Here is a 21940-nt window from a genome sequence, read left to right as displayed (position 1 = left end):
TGTAACCTGCTCACTACCTCAGCTGGACCTTTCAGTAAGTACAGACGCACAATGTGGGTCACGGTGTTGGCAAAACTGTGTAAGTGCTACACACATGTCAGTTTCTGTTAGCAGCATTTGTGCATTGGAACTTCTGTAAAAAGCCACAACCATCACTCTCACAAAGTGTTATGTTTCTTTTTGTTACTTGGATTAAATGAATTCTAATAGAATTCATTTAATGAGTTCTCTAATTAGGTATCAAAATTTTTTTTGACTTGAGAGTCAGGAAGAAGAGTAAAAGAAAGTGAAGAAGCTAGAAGCCAGGGCTTGTTGTTGGATAGTTTTCACAGTTTATGTTAGAATCCTGGTGAGCAGGAGAGGGGATCCTCTATTCTCCTCAGAAGCCTCTGCAGAGAGAGGCGTCTGCACTGTCTGTTGGTCTAGGGATTATGTTCTTGTTCTTTAGTTGCTGAGTCGTGTCCAGCTCTTTGCGAGCCTGTGGATTGTAGCTGGCTAGGCTCCTCTGTCCATGGGATTTCCCAGGCAACAATACTGGAGTGGGTTGCCATGCACTCCTCCAGGGCACCTTCCTGACCCAGGGATCAAACTCGCATCTCCTGCATTGGCAGGCAGATTCTTTACCATCTGAGCCACTGGGGAAGCTGCTAGGGATTATGGGGAGTTGCCAAAAATGGAGAAGGCAGATTGCTGTTCCCAAGTAGAACAGAGTGAAATTAGCAGCCCATGGCGGCATAAACCATATCTGGGAATTAAGTCCCCAAACAAATAGTTTGTGTCTAGATTTGATCCCAATAGCAGTCTCTCTCTTTAAAAAAAATTCAGTGTCACATATGTGTCTGTCGGTGATAATTTGAGTCAGCCACTCTACATGGCAAGGAGCCGATTTCTAGAGGAAGAATTCCAGGCTTGCTGTGACGGCACTTCCACGCAACTCACAGGCAGAATGATCATACCCTTGATCATGATTCACACTTCTCTCTGTTACAGCCCTAAAAGTGAGCCCGTCTGCCCCTCCGCAAGATTCCACATGAGGATGATGTGAGGTGTCTGTGTTCGATCTGACTGTATGTAACTCAGGTCTGTTCTCTGTCCTTGAACAGGAGTCCACTGTGAAGAGGACGTGGATGAGTGCTCGTCCAGCCCTTGCCACAATGGGGGCACTTGTGAGAACTCGCCTGAGGGTTACACTTGCCATTGCCCATTTGATCCCCATTCTGGAGTCTTCTTTGGAGGCAGGGACTGCTCTGATATTCTCCTGGGCTGTGCTGATCATCCGTGTCTAAACAACGGGACGTGCGTCCCCCACGTCCATGACGGCCAGCATGGATTCGACTGCCTGTGCCCCCCTGGCTACACCGGGTCACGGTGTGGAACCGTCACCACGCTGTCCTTTTTGGGCAGTGGCTTCCTGTGGGTCTCAAGTGGCTCAGCTCTGGCCCAGGACTCAGGCTGTACCGTAGCCCTCAGGTTCCAGATCGTCCAGCCGGCGGCCCTGCTGCTCTTCCGGGGTGACCGGGACGCGTTTGTGATGCTGGAGGTGCTGGCTGGCTTCGTCCACTTGACCGTTCAAGTCAGCGATCAGCCGAAGGTGGTCCTGCTCATCCCCCACGACACCAGCGACGGAGGGTGGCATGCGGTGGAGGCGACGTTTGCAGAGGCTGTGACCCTGGCCCTGCGCGACGACTCTTGCATGGGGACATGCGTTGCTAGGGCTCCTTCTCCATTTGAAAGTGATGGGTCATCAGCGTGTGCTCTCCAGAACTCCTTTTTGGGGGGTTTGCCAGAAGGAAGAGCCCACAGTGGTGATGCTCTGCTTAACGTCTATAGGATACCATCCGCACCTTCGCTCGTAGGCTGCCTCCAAGACGTGCACCTGGACTCGAATGCCATCACCGCAGAGAACGTCTCATCTGACCAGTCTCTGAACGTCAAGGCAGGCTGCGCCCGAAAGGACTGGTGTGAGAGCCAGCCTTGTCGCAACAGAGGACGCTGCCTCAACCTGTGGCTCGGTCACCGGTGTGAGTGCTACAGGCCCTACCGCGGCCGCAGCTGTCATGGAGGTGAGGGGGCTGGGGGCTGGGTGGGCCGGGGGCTTAATGGCCAGGCTGCTGCTGGCGGTGATGACCCCAAAGGACGCTGTTGCTGGCTGCCCGCCGACGGGAAACAGAAGAGGCTGGGGGTGTGCACTAGTTCCGTCTCAGTGAATGCGTCCCACGCCAGGGTTTCAGCCACGCAGAGAAGCGAAAACTAAGCCCACAGCTCCCATCCAAGCGGGTTTCCTTCTTGGTGTTTACAAAATGCTGCTACAATCTTATCATTTGTGGTATATCAGAAATTTATTGTATATTTTACTTGAAAGGGAAGCAGGCTTTTTGAAGAATAGGCCATGAAACTAGTCAATACCAAGTCCTAGCTCAATGGCTCGTGCGTATAGCTCAGTGGCTCGTGCGTAGTAGGAGTTTCTTTCCTAAGAAACAGTTACTTTCTTGCCCTCCTTTCTATGCAGTTCACACTTGCTCCAAAATCGTGCCTCAGTTTAGCACTTTTATAAACCACCAATTTTATTCAAAGGTGTATTTTTAAGAGTTGCATTGGAGAAAACAGGTATTCTACTTACGTGTCCAAGAAAGAAAATATTTTTAAAAAGTAACAACATGGAAACTGGGTAGATGCCATAAGCTAATTGATGTAATTTCTCCAGCAGATGAGTTTGAAATGCACTTCAAAGGCCTTACTTCCGACATCGTTCCAAAGATCGCTGTTGATAGTGATCAATATATACCTGTTTCTTTTTATTATGATTCTTTTGCACTGAAAATGTCGGAAAGGTAATTGCAACAGACTGCTTTGAAGTGAGCTGTAATTCACCCCAAGATTTGAGAGTTATTTGAAAAGGGACGACATCTGGTAAATAGTCTTCTGTGCTTTATATGAAGTGAAATTGAAACCAGCCTTGGTCTATACCCTACTCCATGTATGAAGGGCTGAGAATTATTAGACACTATTCATGGGTCTCCCCCTGACCACAATATTCATTACAAATCACGGACCTGCTTGACAATGAGGTCTGGCATCTACTAGCTCTAAGTAATATTTTAAATGGAATGGCAAGTTGTTTTGAGATTTTTTTTAAAGGAGAAAGGGAGAAATTATACTGCAGCAATGTTCAGTTTTTGAAGAAAAATCTAATTGACCCAAGGCAATATTTTTCCTACATATACAAAATAACAAACAGATGCTGAGTCATTTTGACCAGCTTCCAAGTGCAGTGACCCACGAGGTTACTACTGACTGCAGTGATGCTAACTGTCCTGGTAAATAGATTCAAGAGATGCCAGTCTCGTGGGTTCTGGTTTGCTTTATTTTTTTCCAACTTGGAAAACTCACAGTCTTGAAACCCAGTTCCTGAGTTGGGTACCTGTCCCCTGTCTTCCTCCAAGTTCCTTCTCCCCCACCCTGCTGCCCCCACCCCTTCACTATTTGAAACTGGTTAATCCTCATGAAAAAGCTTCAGAAGATGTCTCCTTAGGGAGTAAATTCTGTAAAGTCTTCTCTTTCTGAAATTCTTGGTATAAGTTTAAGAAAAGTTATATTTCGGATATCACCTCTTAGTCATAAATCCAAAGCATCCTTGTGTGCTTTCTGCCGCTCAGTCGTGTCTCACTCTTTGTGACCCCATGGACTGTAGCCCGCAAGGCTCTTCTGTCCATGGGATTCTCCAGGCAAGAACACCAGAGTGGGTTGCCATGCCCTCCTCTAGGGGACCTTCCCGACCCAGGGATCAAACCCGCATCTCTTAAGTCTCCTACATTGGAAGGCAGATTCTTCACTACTAGTGCAACCTGGGAAGCCCCAAAATGCCCTGTATTTGCTGTCATCTTTGAGGAATGTCTGCTGGGGAGTTTATCCCATCACAGAAGATGCTTGCAAGCTATATGGGGCAACCTGGAACCTTTCTGTCATTGTGCACAGACGTTCAGGAGTGGGGAGATGTGCTAAAAAGTACAAGGGGAACTTCACCCAGGTCTTGATCCCAGCTCAGTGTTTCCCAAACATGGTACCCATTGCAAGGAACAGACAGACTGGAGGGAGAATTTAGCTGGCTGAATACACAGGGAAGACAGAGGGGCTTCCTGTATTGTAAAGCTGATCATTTAAAAATAATCAAGTGTCTCACAATAAGAGTTCAGAGAAAATTTTCTCAAAACTTGTCTGCAAGTGTCTACGCTTAGACACTTAGAAGCATAGACATGATTCCTTTGGCATCATTTTTTAATGCTCCTTATCAGTGTTATCTTGTCATCCTGGCTGTGTCCAGGAACGGGGAGCTTCCAAGATACTGTTCAGTATAACGTGTCACTGATCTCATTCCTTCTAGAGGATGTTTCATTAACAGAGGCAATTGACATATGTTTTATCTTCAGTTATACACCTAAACTTTGAGACTCTTACCCTCTTGGAATTAGAGCTTCTTAGGCATAGGATGTCCTTCACTCCATGACTGAGTTTCTTACAGCTGTGCGTGCCAAGTGTAGTGGCCCAGAACTCTGCTTATGCAGCACCAGGCGTGAGAACCCTTTCATCCTCCATCTTCCCAGAAATCCCCTAAAAGTTGTTTCTTGGTCCTGAAATAATGTAGGATGACCTCCCCTTCCATTCATTGGCTGCATTGTAACTCTTGAAGCCAATGCCAATCTTGCTTACATGTGTTCTCCATGAGAACTCAAATATTTGGAGACAAGTCTTGTACTGTCGAGGCCATCATGCCTATCATGCTGAACACACCCAGATTCTTCCAATGCTTTCCTCAGGGGCTCGTTTTCAGCCCCTCCGTCGGCTGCTTGCTTGCTTGGGAATAAATGTGCTTATCTGGCTCCTAGATGAGTCGGAGAATGCAGAGTGCCATGGGACTGTGACCTTCTCATTCTGGAGAACGTTCTTCTATTCTGCAGCCTAAGACCACATTGACCTTTGGGCAGCCGCATTCTGTGATAGGCTCACTTTGAGCTGTTCTCACCGATGGTGTTGCAGAGTTCTGCTTCTTCCACCCTAAACCAGTGAAGGGCGTTTAGACCCAAGTGGCTTTTATTTATTCTCAATACATTTCTCCTTGTTGCAGTCCATCAATCATTAAGACTTGAAGTTACTTTTCAGCCGTATTTGTCACCCCTCTCCAGGACACGTCAACAACACATACGAGAATCATTCTTCCCGTGTCCCCAGACGAGTCACGTGTGGCGTCAGGTGCTTCTAAAATCATGTACTGAATCACGTGCTCTGACTATGTGCTTGTGACTTCTGAAGAGAACAGGACTGCTGAAGAGTCAAGCTTCTGAGAGAAAGCAACCGCTCTGTGTTCTGTGCTTTTAATCTGGATCCACAAAGTGATGCCGTAGGCGTCCCAGGATGACCAGCGGGGACCACCCCTGAGCTGAGCGATTCTGTGCATTTTCCCAAACCTCGGGAACTTCAAGAGCCAGCTTTCCTTATTAAACATTTTATCTCACATGAAAGCGCTGCTGTGTGTTCAGAGATGTTAGCCTCTTCAAACGGACTGTTACATCTAACGGCGCGCTTTGAAAGCCACCTGTAGCTCGCTGGAGCGGGTGGTCTCCAAATGCAGATTCCAGCTGTAATGATCCTGTAAGAAATCGAGATGAAATTTTGAAAATGAAGCCTTTTATGCAGGAGGTCTTCAAACACAGTGGTTGCCGGAGCAAGTTTCACTGTAGTTCAGCTAAACTAAAATATGTCTCACCTTTGTTCAAGCTTTAATGGAACCATATGACATCATTTAAATGTGGTAGAATATGCCATTTTTCTGGTAGGATGGGGATGCGAAGACTTGAAGATGGCAATATCTTTAAGGTGATGCCCTTGTCTAGTGCATCAGTGATTTCCAGGTTGCCAAATTCAGCAGTCAGTTTTCAGTCCTCACCTGCCTTGACTGCTCAGCAACCATTACCACAGTTGAATACCCCCTCTTCCTGAAAGGCTTCCCTGGTGGCTCAGCTAGTAAAGAATCCACCTGCAATGCAGGAGACCCCCAGTTCAACTTCTGTTATAGGGAGATTGGCTGGAGAAGGGATAGGCTACCCACTCCAGTATTCTTGGGCTTCCCTGGTGGCTCAGCTGAGAAAGAATCCACCTGCAATGTGGGAGACCTGGGTTCAATCCCTGGGTTAGAAAGATCCCCTGGAGATTGGAAAGGCTACCCACTCTAGTATTCTGGCCTGGAGAATTCCTGGACTGTATAGTCCATGGGGTCGCAAAGAGTCAGACATGACTGAGTGGCTTTCACTTTCGCTTTACTTTTCTTTTACTTTCCTCCTGAAAACCCTTCCTTCCCTAGGCTTGGGGGTATCACTCTCTGGGTTTTCTTTCTATCTTATTAATTTATCCAGAGAAGGCAATGGCACCCCACTCCAGTACTCTTGCCTGGAAAATCCCATGGATGGAGGACCCTGGGAGGCTGCAGTCCATGGGGTCACTAAGAGTCGGACGTGACTGAGCGATTTCACTTTCACTTTTCACTTTCATGCATTGGAGAGGGAAATGGCAACCCACTCCAGTGTTCTTGCCTGGAGAATCCCAGGGACGGGGGAGCCTGGTGGGCTGCCATCTATGGGGTCGCACGGAGTTGGACACGACTGAAGTGAATTAGCAGCAGTAGCAGCAGTATTCATTTATCGGCTCCTTTACGTCCACATGTCTGATGCTTGAGGGCTCAGTTCTTGGACCTCTTCTCTCTCTAGATTCATGTTCTTGGTGATCACATCTAGTCTCATGGCTTTAAAAGCCATGTGTACACTGGAAAATCCAAAATTACTATGGCTCGCGCCAAATGTCTTCCCTGAACCTCTGTATCTAACTGCTGACTAGACACTTCCACCTGGATATCTAATAGGACATCTTAAATTTAATATGGAATCCCATTCCCTCCAACCCAAACCCATTCCTCCTGTTTTCTCCTCCATCTCTGCAAATGGAGATTCAATGCTTCTAGTTACTTAGACCAAACACCTTGGAGATGAACTTGCCCCAGAAGATCCTGTTGGTCCTACCAAAACATTTCCAGAATCTGATCACTTCTCCCCATCTCCACCATGACCACTGATCTAAGCCAGTGTCATTTCTTTCCTGTCTTTCTGCAATAATATCTCTCCTTTCTTTGGGGTTTTACTCAAATAGTACCTTCTCAGAGCTCTTCCCTGACGATTCCATTTAAAATGCTGGCTCCACTCCCACCCCCAGCTCTCTCTAATCCCGTTGTCTGCTTGACTTATTTTATACCGAAGAACCTGTCACCACCTGACATACCGCATCACCTCTACCCAGCTGGAACATAAGCTTTAGGAGTACGAAAACTTTTGTTTCTACTGTATCATCGATGCTTCTGAAGGTCCGCGTCCATTCATTTTCATGCTCCTCAAGGGTTTTCTTGTGGTGAGGCACATCCATAGTGTCGCCACGTCCGTGCATTAGAGACCTCTCTGTCCACAGGAAATGTTGGGTGAGTTCAAAACTCAGCTTTTGGATTGAGTCCAACTTCTGTGAGCTCCACACCTTTCTTTACCCACCAAGGACGACAGGAGGAAGAGTCCTCCTCTTTGTTCAACTGCCTCATCTCCTATTATTGTCAGGGCTATCTTCCCAAGCGAGGATTTGCCAATCTAATTCTTGATTTCCGTCCTTTGCAAGGAATAATTAGGTTTAATGCCACTTGCTTGAGGATGCTCCCCATATAGCAAAGACAATGATTGCTCAAATAGCCTGCTTACATGTCCTGGAGGAAGAGCTCTTTCCCCCCAGACTTCTCAGAGCCAAGCTGGAGCAGGGTACTGTCTGGTCTCCCTTCTTTTAGTCCCACCTCTTCAGGGCAGTGAGGAGGAGGCGTGGAGATTCATCAGTGCAGAAATCTTCTCTTCCTCCTTGTGATCAGTGGACCTCAACTATAAACTATACACTGAAATCTAATTTTCAGAATAAAGTAAACCCACAAGTTCAGAAAGTCAGGTTAAATTGTCATTCTATTGAATAAATCTGTCATGAACTTTAAAAAATATGGCTGTATTTGTGTGTGTGTGTGTGTGTGTGTGTGTGTGTATTCATTATGGGTGTCCCTGGTGGCTCAGTGGCAAAGAATCCACCAGACAATGCAGGAAATATGGGTTCGATCCCTGTGTCATGAAGATCCCCTGGAGAAAGAAAAGATAACCCACTCCAGTATTCTTGCCTGCCTAAGAAATCCCATGGACAGAGGAACCTGGCGGGCTACAGTCCATGGTGTTGCAAAGGAGTTGAACACGACTGAGTGAAGAAACAACAACATATATGCATTGCAATATATGTGTGTGTGTGTGTGTGTGTGTGTGTGTGTGTGTATATAATCTTTTGCTGCTTTTTTACTTGTGAATCTTAAGATGTTTCTTCTTGGTTTTTCCTCCTCTGTCTTGATATTAAAGAGTATGTGGCAGGCAGATTTGGCCAAGATGACTCTCCTGGATATGCTGTTTTTCATCTCAACAAGGATTACGAAGAGGACCTCACACTCTCCATGTTTGTTCGAACACGCCGTCCGGCCGGCTTGCTCCTAGCTCTAGGAAACGGCACTTACCAGTACCTCCGTGTCTGGCTAGAGCATGGCAGGCTAGCGATGCTGACTCCAGGTTCTCCCAAATTACTAGTAACATTTGTTCTCAGCGACGGAAATGTCCGCTTGGTATCTTTGAAAATCAAGCCAAATAAAATTGAACTGTATCAGTCGTCACAAAATCTAGGATTTCTTTCTGCTCCTACGTGGAAACTCCAAAGAGGAGATGTCCTCTACGTTGGTGGACTGCCTGACAGGCGAGAGACTGAGGTTAGTGGTGGATTCTTCAAAGGCTGTATCCAAGATATGAGGCTAAACAACGAGAACCTGGAATTCTTCCCAAATCCAACGAGCAGCGCAGCCCACAGTGCCGTTCTTGTCAATGTGACCGAAGGCTGCCCCGGAGACAACCTGTGTGAGGTAGGATTACTCACACGGACCCTGTCCTCGCTGTGTCCCCTCCCTCCTGAACCCCTTCCCACCCCACCCCTCCCGCCCCTCCAGGCTGTCCCAGAGCACCAGCTTTGGGTTCCCTGCATCATGCATCCAGCTGTCACTGTTTTACATATGGTGATATGTATGCTTCAGTGCTATTCTCTCAAATCATCCCACCCTCTCCTTAATGTCTCTTAAGATTGTTTTTGACGTGGGCCATTTTTAAAGTCTTTATTGAATTTGTTACAATATTGCTTCTGTTTTATACTCTGGTTTCTTGGCCTCAAGGCATGTGGAATCTTGATCCCCTGACCAGGGATTGAACCCACACCACATGTTTTAGAAGGTGAAGTCTTGACCACTGGACCACCACGGACCAGGGAAGTCCCCAGATGACATGTTAATAGAGTGATGGACATAAGTGCAGATGGAGCTCTCAGAGATTCCTTTGTCAGTGCTTCTGTTTTGATTACTTTGTGAGCAACCTTGTGAGGACTCAGATGATAACAGTATGTTTCTGATTCAGAGGTGGGGCTCCTGGAGGGCAGAGGTGTCGCTCTATGGGGACCCAGAGGATCTAAGTACCAGCTTCACCGTTTGGCTTTTGATAGGATCTTGGAAGGGCTTCCCAGGTGGCTCCCTGGTAAAGAACCCACCTGCCAATGCAGGAGACATAAGAGACCCAGGTTCAATCCCTGGGATGGGAAGATACCCTGGAGGAGGGCATGGCAACCCACTCCAGCATTCTTGCCTGGAGAACCCCATAGACAGAGGAGCATGGTGGGCTCCAGTTCATGGGGTGGCAAAGCGTCAGACACAACTGAAGCAGGCACAAAAGCACACACAGGATCTTGGACAATGAAAGGGACCTCAGTTTCCTCACCAGGAGAAACGAGAGGTAAAGTCTCTAACTCAAAAGATCATTAGTGTCATTGAAAGTGTTTGGTAATTTGTAAATTATAGAGACTATTATTACACCTTTGAAAATCTCCCTTGTGCTACAGGAGATCAACATTATATATTTTTATTTATTTCCCTTTTCCTTTTGATGGTAGCAGTAAGTTTTATTCTACTTACCAGCCAACAGATATAAAAATGTTCGATACGTAAATAAGTAGGAAGTTAACATGAACAGATTCGGGGTCTCGCTTGGCTCCTTTCCGCATTTAGCTGCCAGAGCTCCTTACGCCTGTGATTTACTGTCTACTCAGCCCAACCCCTGTCACCACGGAGGCATCTGCTACCCGCTGTGGGACGACTTCTCCTGCTCCTGCCCTGTGAACACAGCCGGGAAGGCCTGCCAGGAGCTGCGCTGGTGTGAACTCAGCCCGTGTCCTCCCGGCGCCCAGTGCCTGCGGCTGCCTCGAGGCTTCGAATGTAGGTGCAGTTTAACTTCTCACCATCCAGTCCAGTTGGGCGTTTCAGTTGGTCGATGAGTCAGCCCAGAAGAAGAGCATAGATACACCCAGCTCAGCAGAGAAGCTTGTGGTTGCTTCCCCCAGCATGAGGGGTGGTGTAACCAGCCTAACACGAGTGTAGTCAACCAGGGTAACCTCATGACATATCCCGCCCCTGGGTTTCGGAGGGGTGGGGAGATGGTGGCCATAGCAACTCCAGACCTACATCCTGGATCGTGTAAGGCTGATTTCTAGAGAAAGATAAGGCTGATATTTGGCTTTTCTTTCCTCCTTGCTGATTATGCAGAGCAAAAGCACCAGAGTGAGCCTGTTGCCATCGATTAGCTATGAGGCCTCCAGTGGCTCTCCTGCCTCCATAATCCAAGGCTTCCTCTGTAAAACAAGGATAAAACGTCTGCTGGAAGAGCAGATAAATCTGTGTGTGTGTGTGTGATCGTTGTACGACCTTGTGTGTAGACAGCCGAACACGTTAAGCACTCAGTTCCTGTGTGCAGTGAGTATTTCCCTCAGTCGGAGCAGTTCTCCTGCCCAAATGCAGCACCACTCAGCAGTTTCCCAAGTGTCAGCAAGCTGAATGCTCTCCTCACAATTCTGACATGTCTACGTGCTGGCGACACAGTGATCATGGTCTGCCTTTTCTTTTACTTGAGACAATGCGCAGTTCAGTCTGTAGCCACCCTTCACGTTTGGACTCAACTCTCGTCTCTTTGCCTCGTTCAGTGATTTTGCTTCTGAAATTTTTCTCTCGCCCGCCAGCAGCATCATCAGTTCTCCCACCAGCATATAAACATACTGTCAAATCCTCGTCACAAACTATTTCCCCTGATTCCCTTGGGGGATGATCCCTGCCCCCCGCCATCCCCACCAGCTGCCTCCCATGTTCCCCCCTTTCCTGGTGGGAGAACCCCTCCAGGAGCTGGCCTCCACGTGCTCCTCACGTCTTACTGTCCAGTGTTCTTGCCTTCACCCCATCAGTCAGGCTCCCCCCACCACCACCTCTACCCTGAACCCTCCCAGCCCACAGCTCCACAGGCTGCCTCTTCTCTTCATCCCCTTTCCTACCCAAACGCCCCCTTCTGCGGCTTCATTTTTCTTCGTGGCTCTTATCATCCTTGGGTGTTTCGTTTTATAGGTATTTGTTCACTTGCTCGTCATCTTTTCCTCAGTGGAATATACGCTTCGAAAGAGAAGGAGGCATTCTCTCTGGTTTCTACTTTATTCCTAGCGTTTAGAATACTGCCAAACACATGGGAGGCTGTCAGCAAATACTTGTTTAATGAATATCTGTTTTCTTCAATTTAACTCAATAGTTTCACTTAACTGCTCTAGACTTAAAGCACATTGCCTGCATACAAGTTTAAAAATATATAAAATACCTTGTAAAACAATGAACTAAAATAGTAGTCTGGAGCTAGAGGGTAGATGGCCCTCAGGCCTGTTAACAACAACTGAGCCTCAAAGTGACTGAGGACAAGTTTATATTTACTTTTGATGTTTATGTATTTTAAGATGATATATCAACTTATCAGGTGATGTGTGAAATGTATTGCATTGTGTATATACTTGGGGAGCTTTTCTTGGAGAATACACATACCCTCATGTTTCAGATTTAAGAAATAATGTGCTACACGTGGGGCTTTCCAGGGGGCGCTAGTGGGAAAGAACCCATGTGCCAATGAGACATAAGAGGCCCAGGTTCAGTCCCTGGGGTGGAAAGATCCCCGGAGGAGGGCATGGCAACCCACGCCAGTATTCTTGCCTCGAGAACCCCATAGACAGAGGAGCCTGGTGGGCTACAGTCCATGGGGTTGCGCAGAGTGGAACATGACTGAAGCGACTTAGCACACACGCACATGAACGCATGCTACACACATGAATAAAGCATGATGAATTTGCATAAATAATGAGGTCAGGCCTCAGATATGACGCAGAATTTTAATGCCACCTTTTGCCTTGCTCGACACTCTGAATTGCTTGCTTAAAATAGTTTACTACTTATTCATTTCATTATTACTCTTTTGATGGAAGTACTAAAGTTGTTTGTCCCAGTTATGTTCTACAAAAGGGTTTAAATCATTCTGAATGCCTTCATAGGGAAACAAGAAAAGGGTTTCTAAAAACAGTGGCGGTGTGAGAACCACACCCCGGGTGAGTGTTGTTGCCTCTGTCTTCACGTGAAGGATTTGGACGCCTCGGAAAGGCATGGAGGGCTCTTCATTGCTAGGTGTTGCCTCTGCGGAGAGAGGAGAAAGTTTGCCTCTGACCTTTCACAGAGTCTCATAAACATTTTTGACATATGATCTATCTTAATAAAGGAGGGGGGGAGGGAAATCAGTAGGAGGGGGAACTTTTCCTATCCAACAGATATCACCCCTAGATCACTTTCTCTCTGTTGTATGTGATCTCGTGACCATATGGTATGTTTTTTGAGTGAGATGTGCTGAGAAGATAATTCTGCTAGAGTAACTACCCAAATTTGCCTTTAGTACCTAATTGTTTCTATCTGTGTGTCCTATCAAAAAAGAGAGACTTAAAAATTACAACCCACCTTAGATAGAGACGTGTTTATTATGATAAAGTTCCCTGAAGGAAGGGCAGAGTATAAATAGTACCTGCACGGCGGTTCTAACTCAGACAACAAGGAGTGACTTCTGCACGGTCAGCATGTCCGTGAGACAAGTTACGCAGCATGACACGCCACCCTTCCTTCAGGAGCTGGAGGAATAATGAGGTTTGTCATGTTAACCTGTATGTTAACATGTTACATGTTAAAGCATGTAATGAGACACTTCTTGCTCTTTTCCTCCCTAATCGCAACCTGGCTGGGAAAAAAAAAAAAAAAAAGATCCACCACAGTCAAAAGCAATAAAATCAAGAGCAATGTTAATCCCGTCAAATAATCCACTTGAATTTACTCATGCTGAGGTTTCTAACCATTATCTCACTTTTCGGAATTAAGGACTGAGTTACTTTCATATATTATTCATTTAATAATATTTACTGAGCACCTACTGTATACCAGGCAGTGTTCCAGGCACAAGGCTTAGTGAGAACCTAGACAGAGAATGTCCAAGATCTCGTAAAAGTTCACGTTCTAGTGAGGAAAGACCAGGAACAAGTAGGAAACTTTTTACTTATTTTATTAAGTATTATATATAAAATATGAGCATTTTATATATTATTATATAAAATGTATATTTTATATATTATATAAAAAGTCTGCCCATAATGCGGGAGACCCAGGTTTGATCCCTGGGTTGGGAAGACTCCCTGGAGTAGGGCATGGCAACCCACTCCAGTATTCTGGCCTGGAGAATCCCATGGACAAAGGAGCCTGGTGGGCTACAGTCCAGAGGGTCGCACAGAGTCAGACATGACTGAGCAACTAACACTTTCACTACTATTACATTATTATATTTTTTATTTTGTTTATTTTTAATTGGATTGTTAAAGAAAATTTAACAATTTCAAATAGTTAGAAGATGCTATGGAGAAAATCAAGCAGAATAATTGAAAGGAGACTGGATTTGGGACGGAAACACTTGGATAGGCTGGGAAACCCTCTCAGAGGAGGTGACATTTGAGCACACATTATGTTGAGAAAGAGGTGGGTGTGGGACCAGCAGGGGCCAATATCCTGTCTAAGTAACAGCAAGGGTAAAAGACACGCTTTGTGAACAAGCGCGTTGTCTTCAAGAAACAGCAGGAAGCTTTTGTGGCTGTAGCACGTGAACGAGGAAGAATGGCCGGAAATGGCACTGGAGAGTCGGTCAGGGGCTGGGCCACAGAAAATTCTGTCCGCCGTGTGTGGGACTTGGGGCATCTTTCTAGACGTGATGGTAAGCAGTGGGGTCTCAGGCTCAGGAATGGTTGGTACGTTGCTCTGCAGAGCAGTAGAAACCAGAACACTGAGGAATAGCTGGAAGAGTCTGTATATGAAGTGTTCGAGGTTGGGTGTGGTGCTGCACGTGTGAGCAAAAGACAGTGCTGTGAGGTTCATTTCTACTGAAAGCTGGAAGACAATGAGCATAGAGAGTTGCTTGTTGGATCGGGTCATGCTGATGCCTCCATGACCTTGACAAGAGTGCTTTCAGTGACAAGACAGGAACCAAAGGCTCAGTGGAAGATGTTAAAAAACAAAATGGGAGATGAGAAAGTGGAGACAAGGTGAATATAAAACTATTCAGAAAAAGCTTTGCCAGAGAAGGAACTAGAGAAATAAAAATGCAAGAGGGTAGGGGGACGTCAGGGTAGGACTCAGGTTTTCGTGTGCAATTGCAGCCTATTTGTGCACTGCTGGGAAATGAAGGAAGGGAAGGGAAAATGATGATGCAGTGCAGGGGGAGGTTCCATGAAGAAGATGGAGATGAAGGGGACCCGAGGCATGGCCGTGAGAGCTGAGCTTGGGTGTGTGCGGGAAAACCTACAGTTTCCCACCCGATTAGGGAAAGCCCAGCAGTCCCCCTCCTGTGTGATTCCCCTTGACTTTGACATTAGGACCCCACTGACAACATTTCTGAAGCCTGATGTGTGCAGGTTCCCCCTGACCAGGCAATTCTGCAGCACCAGCTGGGTGTCCTCAAGTTATCACAGTTCAGTGCAACTCTGACTCTGTCTATCCGGACATAGTGTGAGGTCTCACGGGCCGAGGGCTTGGTCCTGCTAGAAGACCCCCACCCCGTTTCCGATGCCATCCGGACATAATGTGAGGTCTCACAGGCCGAGGGCTTGGTCCTGCTAGAAGACCCCTACCCCGTTTCCGATGCCATCTGGACATAGTGTGAGGTCTCACAGGCCGAGGGCTTGGTCCTGCTAGAAGACCCCCACCCCGTTTCCGATGCCATCCGGACATAGTGTGAGGTCTCACGGGCCGAGGGCTTGGTCCTGCTAGAAGACCCCCACCCCGTTTCCGATGCCATCCGGACATAGTGTGAGGTCTCACGGGCCGAGGGCTTGGTCCTGCTAGAAGACCCCCACCCCGTTTCCGATGCCATCCGGACATAGTGTGAGGTCTCACGGGCCGAGGGCTTGGTCCTGCTAGAAGACCCCCACCCCGTTTCCGATGCCAACCACAAGTCCAGGTTGTCACTCGTGCTTCTGACCAATCAGCTGTAAATCTGGGATTTCCGCAATCCCCACCTCGGTTCAGTTAATTTGCGAGAGCAGCTCACGGAACTCGGGGAAACACTTACTGGCTTACCAGCTTATTGAAAGATCTGCAAAGGCCCCAGATGGACATCTGGATGAGGAGATACACAGGGCGAGGTCTGGGAGGGTCCCCAGTGTAGGAGCTTCTGTCCCGAGGAGATGGGGTGCGTGGCCGTCCCAGTGTACCTGTGTTGAACAGCTTGGAACCTCTCTGAATGCCATACTTAGGGTTTTGTGGAGGCTTCTTTATGTAGGCATGACTAATTATTAACCCCACTTTCCAACCTCATCCTTCTGTAGAGGATGGGCTGGGGCTGAGAGTTTCAAGCTTCTAGTCATGGCTCGGTCTTCCTGATGACCAGCCTGCAGCCAGGCTCCATTCAGGAACCCAGGCAGAGTTGTCTCATTACAACACACATGCTCCCAGTGCCATGCTCTCATCATTTAGGAATTCACCAGGATTTTTGGAGCCTTGGGTCAGGAGCCAGGGGCAGAGAATAGTAGATGTATTTTCTGTTATTATGCAGATGAGAAGAAGGGCGATGCATCCATTATAACATCCATATACATCCAATGCATCCATACAAGCTCCAGTACTTGGGCCACCTGATAGGAAGAGCTGACTCCTAGGAAAAGCCCCTGATGCTGGGAAAGATTGAGGGCAGGAGGAGAACAGGATGACAGAGGACGAGATGGTTGGATGGCATCACCTACTCAATGGACATGAGTTTGAGCAAGCTCTGGGAGATGGTGAAGGACAGGGAAGCCTGGTGTGCTGCAGTTCATGGGGTCACAAAGAGTTGGACTTAACTGAGCAACTCAACAACAGTCTATTATAACAGAATAGAAAGCAGAGTGGATCCAAATTTGCCAGGTTTACAGGTTAGGTGGAAAGCTGAAGCAGTTCTTCTTTCTCTTGTTTTCTCAAGAATGTATTAAAGGAGATCATAAACTGACTTAAGAGATAAAACACTTCAATAGAAAAACCCAATAAGATTGCTCCAAAGTGCTATGGTCATATGTGATCGTGTATACATGCCATGCAGTGGAGCAGATGGTATGGTTGTATGATTTTGCCCATTTCACAGAATACTACTCTTAGTTAGGCACAGATTGGTAACTGGACACTTAATTGGAGTTTGCAGATAGTGAATTAGTCATTTAGACTGCTACTTTTAAGTGTCTCATGGTCAGCTTCCCAGGTGGTACTAGTGGTAAAGAATCTGCCTGCCAGTACAGGAGACACAAGAGATGTGGGTGAGATCTCTGGGTCAGGAAGATCCCCTGGAGAAGTAAAGGGCAGCCCCTCCAGTATCCTTGCCTGGAAAATTCAAGGGACAGAGGAGCGCAGGGGGCTACAGCCCATAGGGTTGCAAAGAGTCGGACATGACTGAGCACACAGTCGGCTAACTCAGAAGCCAGTCTTCACTGTTAATTTACTGTGTAACCGTAGCTAGACTTGAGACTGCTTTGTGCTTAGTTTCTTGATGTATAAAATGGGTAATCAATGCTATATTGGTGGGAACCAAAGTAAAATAATATTGGAATGTATTAGCGTTTCAATGGAAAAGAAATATATGATTTGGGTTTTGGTGTCAGACCATCCAGGTTTGACACTGTCTTCATTAACTATTAGCCATTTGACCATGAAAAAATTACTTAGCTTCTATGAATCTCAATTTCTTATTCTATAAAATAGAAATGATATTCGACTGAAGTCGTTCAGTGTGTCCAACTCTTTGTGACCCTATGGACTATAGCCTACTGGGCTCCTCCGTCCATGGGATTTTCCAGGCAAGAATACTGGAGTGGGTTGTCATTTCCTTCTCCAGGGGAACTTCCCGACCCAGGGATCAAATTCGTGTCTACTTATGTCTCCTGCATTGGAGGCAGATGCTTTACCATCTGAGCCACAAGGGAAGTCCCTTTCAATGGAAAAGAAATATATGATTCGGGTTTTGGTGTCAGACCATCCAGGTTTGACACTGTCTTCATTAACTGTTAGCCATTTGACCACTAAAAAATTACTTAACTTCTATGAATCTCAATTTCTTATTCTATAAAATAGAAATGATATTAATAATAAACCTGTATTTAAGAACTTTGTATTAAAAGTAATATAAAGACAACTAACAGAGTGCCTATCCCATATCAATCAATACATGACGGTAATAATGTCTTGATCATTCATGTTAATAAAGGTAATTAAGCAAAAGAGTTTGAGCAAGCTTCAGGAGTTGGTGATAGACAGGGAAGCCTGGCATGCTGCAGTCCATGGGGTCACAAAGAGTCGGACACAGCTGAGCAACTGAACTGAAGCAAATGTTACAGGTTTAGTCAAGTTGCTGACTGACACTGCCTTCTCTCTTTAGGTATCGCAAATGCTGTTTTTAATGGACAAAGCCGTGAGATAATATTCAGGAGCAACGGGAACATCACCAGAGAGCTCACCAATGTCACCTTCGGTTTCAGAACGAGGGATGCCCACGCGATCATACTGCACGCAGAGAAGGAGCCTGAATTCCTTCGTATTCACATTCAGGATTCCCGATTGTTATTTCAACTGCGAAGCGGCAACAGCTTTTACACGCTGAGTCTGACGAGTCTGCAGCCCGTGAGCGACGGCGTGTGGTACCAGGTGACCATCTCCATGACAGACCCGGGGGCCCAGGCCTCCAGGTGGCAGATGGAGGTGGACGGACAAACGCCTCCTGTGACCAGCGCAGTTGCTGCTGGGAGCCTCAGCTTCCTGAAGGATGACACAGACGTCTATGTGGGTGACCGAGCTAGCGACAGCACGCGGGCCCTGCGAGGGTGTCTAAGCACGATAGCAATCAGCGGCCTCTATCTCTCTTACTTTGAAAACGTCCGTGGCTTGATGAACAGACCTCAGGAGGAGCGGTTTCTCAAAGTCTCCGGGCCTCCGGTGGAGACAGGCTGCCTGCAGCTCGACGCCTGCCGCTCCGGGCCCTGCCTGCACGGAGGACGCTGTGAGGACACCTACAGCTCCCACCGCTGCACCTGTCCCGCGGGGCGGTCGGGGCCGCACTGCGAGCTCCACGTGGATGAATGCCTTTCAAGCCCCTGTATCCACGGCAACTGCTCCGCCCCCGGCGGGACAGCCTATCACTGCAGGTGTGAGCCTGGCTTCACCGGTGTGAACTGCGAGTCGGAGGTGGACCACTGCCAGCATCACCAGTGTGCAGACGGGGCTACCTGCGTGAGTGACGCCAACGGCTACTCTTGTCGCTGTCCCGGAAATTTCACGGGAAGGTTCTGCAGGTGAGCATTAAGCGTTAATCGCGTCCAACTCTGCGACCCCGTGAACTGTCGCCCGCTGGGCTCCTCCGTCCATGGGATTTCCCGCGCAAGAATACTGGAGCGGGTTAGTCATTCCCTTCTCCAGGGGGTCTTCCCGACCCAGAGATCGAACCGCGTCTCCTCGTTGCAGGCAGATTCTTTATCTTCTGAGCGGCCAGGTGAGCATTACATCCACATAAAGCGTGTCTGGAGGTGTGCTCACGTGCACAGGTACACTCAGTACGCTGTGCTGAGCAGGGGCTCATGGTCACGGCCATGACAGTTCAGTCCCGTGCAGACAGGATCGCATCTGCCAGCACTTTCTACAGGATTTGGACCACATACTTCAAACAAAATGTCTTCTCAGTCACCTCAGTCAGAGTATGTCTCGGGAACTATAGGCCCCGGAGTCCGAGGCTTAAGGCCGCAGGAAATAAATACAGTGACAACCAATACAAGAGCTGAATTCTGGTTTTGCAGGAGGAAGCATGACTCCTACCCCTGAAAGAATGCCCTGGGTCACTTCAGGCAGGTCAACTTTACAAAATTCTGAAAAGCCTATGTTAAAGTATAGTTTTCAAAATGGGAATTCATGACTCTCAGAATGAGCATGTTTTGATGACTTTGTCATGAATTAATGAGGGAACCAGTAAGATAAAAATCAAAATGTCAAAGGACAATACAATTATATACATAAATATGTACATGTAATATATATGTATATAGGCTTTGGCTCAGTGGTAAAGAATTCGCCTGCCAATGCAGGAGACATGAAAGATGTGGGTTTGATCCCTGGGTTGGGAAGACCCCCTGGAGAAGGGCATGGCAACCCACTCCAGTATTCTTGCCTGGAGAATCCCATAGACAGAGGAGCCTGGAGGGCTACAGTCCACGGGGTCATGAAGAGTCAGACACAACTGAAGTGACTAAGCACGCACGTAGGAACATGAGACTATTATTTCCAGCAAGTAATAGTTTCCAGGATGTTGACAAGAATGCCCGGAGTGGGCTGGCAGCCTGGAGACATTACAGTAGTTCAGAGGTGGTGCCTTCACTGGATAAATCTCCTGGTAGACACACACGTAGTCACAGCTACAAGGAGATGTATTTTTGTCTCCATAATATTGTTGTTCAGAGCCTATGAAGGCAAGACACAAGGTTGACTGCTGAGTACTGACATTCCAATAAAACATGACTTTTCATAAGTTAACCTACTCATTTGTCAACAGGTAAACTGAATGCTTAACAGCAAGAGACATTCAGGATCAAAATTAATAGTACTGCTGTGGTGACTTTGGAAAAGTAAAAGACACATATATGCCTAGGAACCAGTGCTCCAGTGTTTTTTTCTGCCTAATTCATCAAAGCCAAGTTTTCAAAGAGTAAAGTTTTGATTCAAAAGTACTTTTTAACGAGATTCAAAAATTGTTTATTAAACGTTAAGATGTATACAAAGCTTCCTATTTGCATTGCTAATTGACCTCTTCCAAAGCTGGTTGACATTTTTGGCTCTTTTGAAAAATCCTTATGGTATTTTCTTTTTAAAGGCAAATTGATTAGCTCTTGTGGGAAGAGACATACTTACTACATACACTGCTTTCTCCATATTAGCTGCAGTCTGCTGAGCAGAACAAAATAAAACTCATTTTATCTTTCTTGAATATTAACTATTTATCTGATCGAATGCACAACACGCACAGTGTAGTTAAGGACCTAGGCACTTTAAAGTCTTTTTAACCAGCCCCGTCACAGCCCTGGATTTTATCTGGTAGTAAAGTTCTGCTTAGCATCTAACAATTTGTACTGGCTTTTATAGGCATTCCTTAATATATAAAAAGTTGTGCTATTAAACAAAAGAGCCACACTCTGAATTCACATGTACTTTCCACTGAGTGCTGTATATAAACCTCCTGGACAGCATTTGGCTTGCCTTCTGCCAAGTCATGAATTACTGGATGAGGGCAGCAAGTGTTGGCGGGGCAACCGGAGTTCGGCTGTGAGAGGCAGCGGAGAAATCACACGAATGCTTGGGTACTACAGTCCTGGCCTTTCTTTCCTGACGATTATAGAGATGCAATTTTCCTATGGCCTGATGTGATTTATTAGCCAAGCAGCAGCTAATCTAGCCATAGCGAGTTTCTACACTAAATTTATTGCCAACCCCCCGGCACAGATCTTATCTCATGAATGAGCACTGGGTAGAAATGGAAGATGGATAGCCACGCTCCTTACAGCGCCCTCCAGCAGGACCTGTGGACCAAAGAGTGATCGGTGTACAAAACAGCACAGTTAAGCATCTGTAGCTCAGTCCGCCTGAGTACCTCATTAGTTTGGCAAGGACAAGATACGCGGACTTTTCTAAAAAAGTGTTCTTGAACGGAATGAACAAGATGAACCGCAGTGACTGTTGCTTTTTTCTCCCTAGATACCTCCGATTACCCTCCACCGTCTGTGGGAATGAGAAGGCCAACCTCACTTGCTACAACGGGGGCAACTGCACGGCGTTCCAGGGAGAAATGAAATGTGCCTGCGGGCCAGGTTTTACGGGGGAACGGTGAGTCGCAGCAGAGCTTTACGGGAGGCCCTTCCGGGCCGGACAACAGTGAGACGATGCGAAGTGTGTTTCTTGTCCGCTTTCTCGTCTCAGTTCCCAGAGGAAAATCTGTGCTTTAGTATAGGTCTGGCCAGAGTCAAAATAAAAAAGAAAAATTACCCTTGAGGTCAAAGTCAAGGACACTTTATGAGCCAAGACTTTAACTAGGGAAATATGTCTCTGAAAAATGTGAAATGTGATATTTTTCTTTCTTAGAAATACTTCTGGATTCATGTTTCTCTCCCACTAACTCTAACACATGATGCAAATGTGGGTGTTGTTGAGGTCAAAAAAAATATACCTTAAAGACTGCCCCGTGGACTTACCTAGAACACAAAAAGTATACATACCTTATCCAGATGACTCCACTGTTCCCAGAGAAACCCTCTGTCTCCTCTGCACCTAATGCTGGGATTGTTGACGTGGAATTGATTACTGCTTTCAATCTAC

At 46.7% G+C, this 21940-nt stretch overlaps 1 protein-coding gene across 3 annotated transcripts in view; it reads left to right on the top strand.

Moving 5' to 3' along the window:
* CRB1 (crumbs cell polarity complex component 1) overlaps window positions 1-21940 on the top strand; it is a 265536-nt gene that overhangs the window by 204528 nt on the left and 39068 nt on the right. For all 3 annotated transcript variants that reach the window (XM_086343218.1, XM_086343217.1, XM_086343216.1), the window contains 5 exons: window positions 1104-2063; window positions 8469-9016; window positions 10243-10408; window positions 17970-18879; window positions 21323-21451. In XM_086343218.1, coding sequence (XP_086199344.1) covers window positions 1104-2063; window positions 8469-9016; window positions 10243-10408; window positions 17970-18879; window positions 21323-21451 — 2713 coding nt within the window. The remainder of the gene's footprint in view (window positions 1-1103; window positions 2064-8468; window positions 9017-10242; window positions 10409-17969; window positions 18880-21322; window positions 21452-21940) is intronic.

This window comes from Bos grunniens, chromosome 16 (genome assembly GCF_055505025.1).
Source record: "Bos grunniens cultivar Pamir isolate PY7600 chromosome 16, Bosgru_T2T1.0, whole genome shotgun sequence".
Classification (NCBI taxonomy): Eukaryota; Metazoa; Chordata; class Mammalia; order Artiodactyla; family Bovidae; genus Bos; species Bos grunniens.
This window is presented reverse-complemented; position numbering and strand designations above follow the sequence as displayed.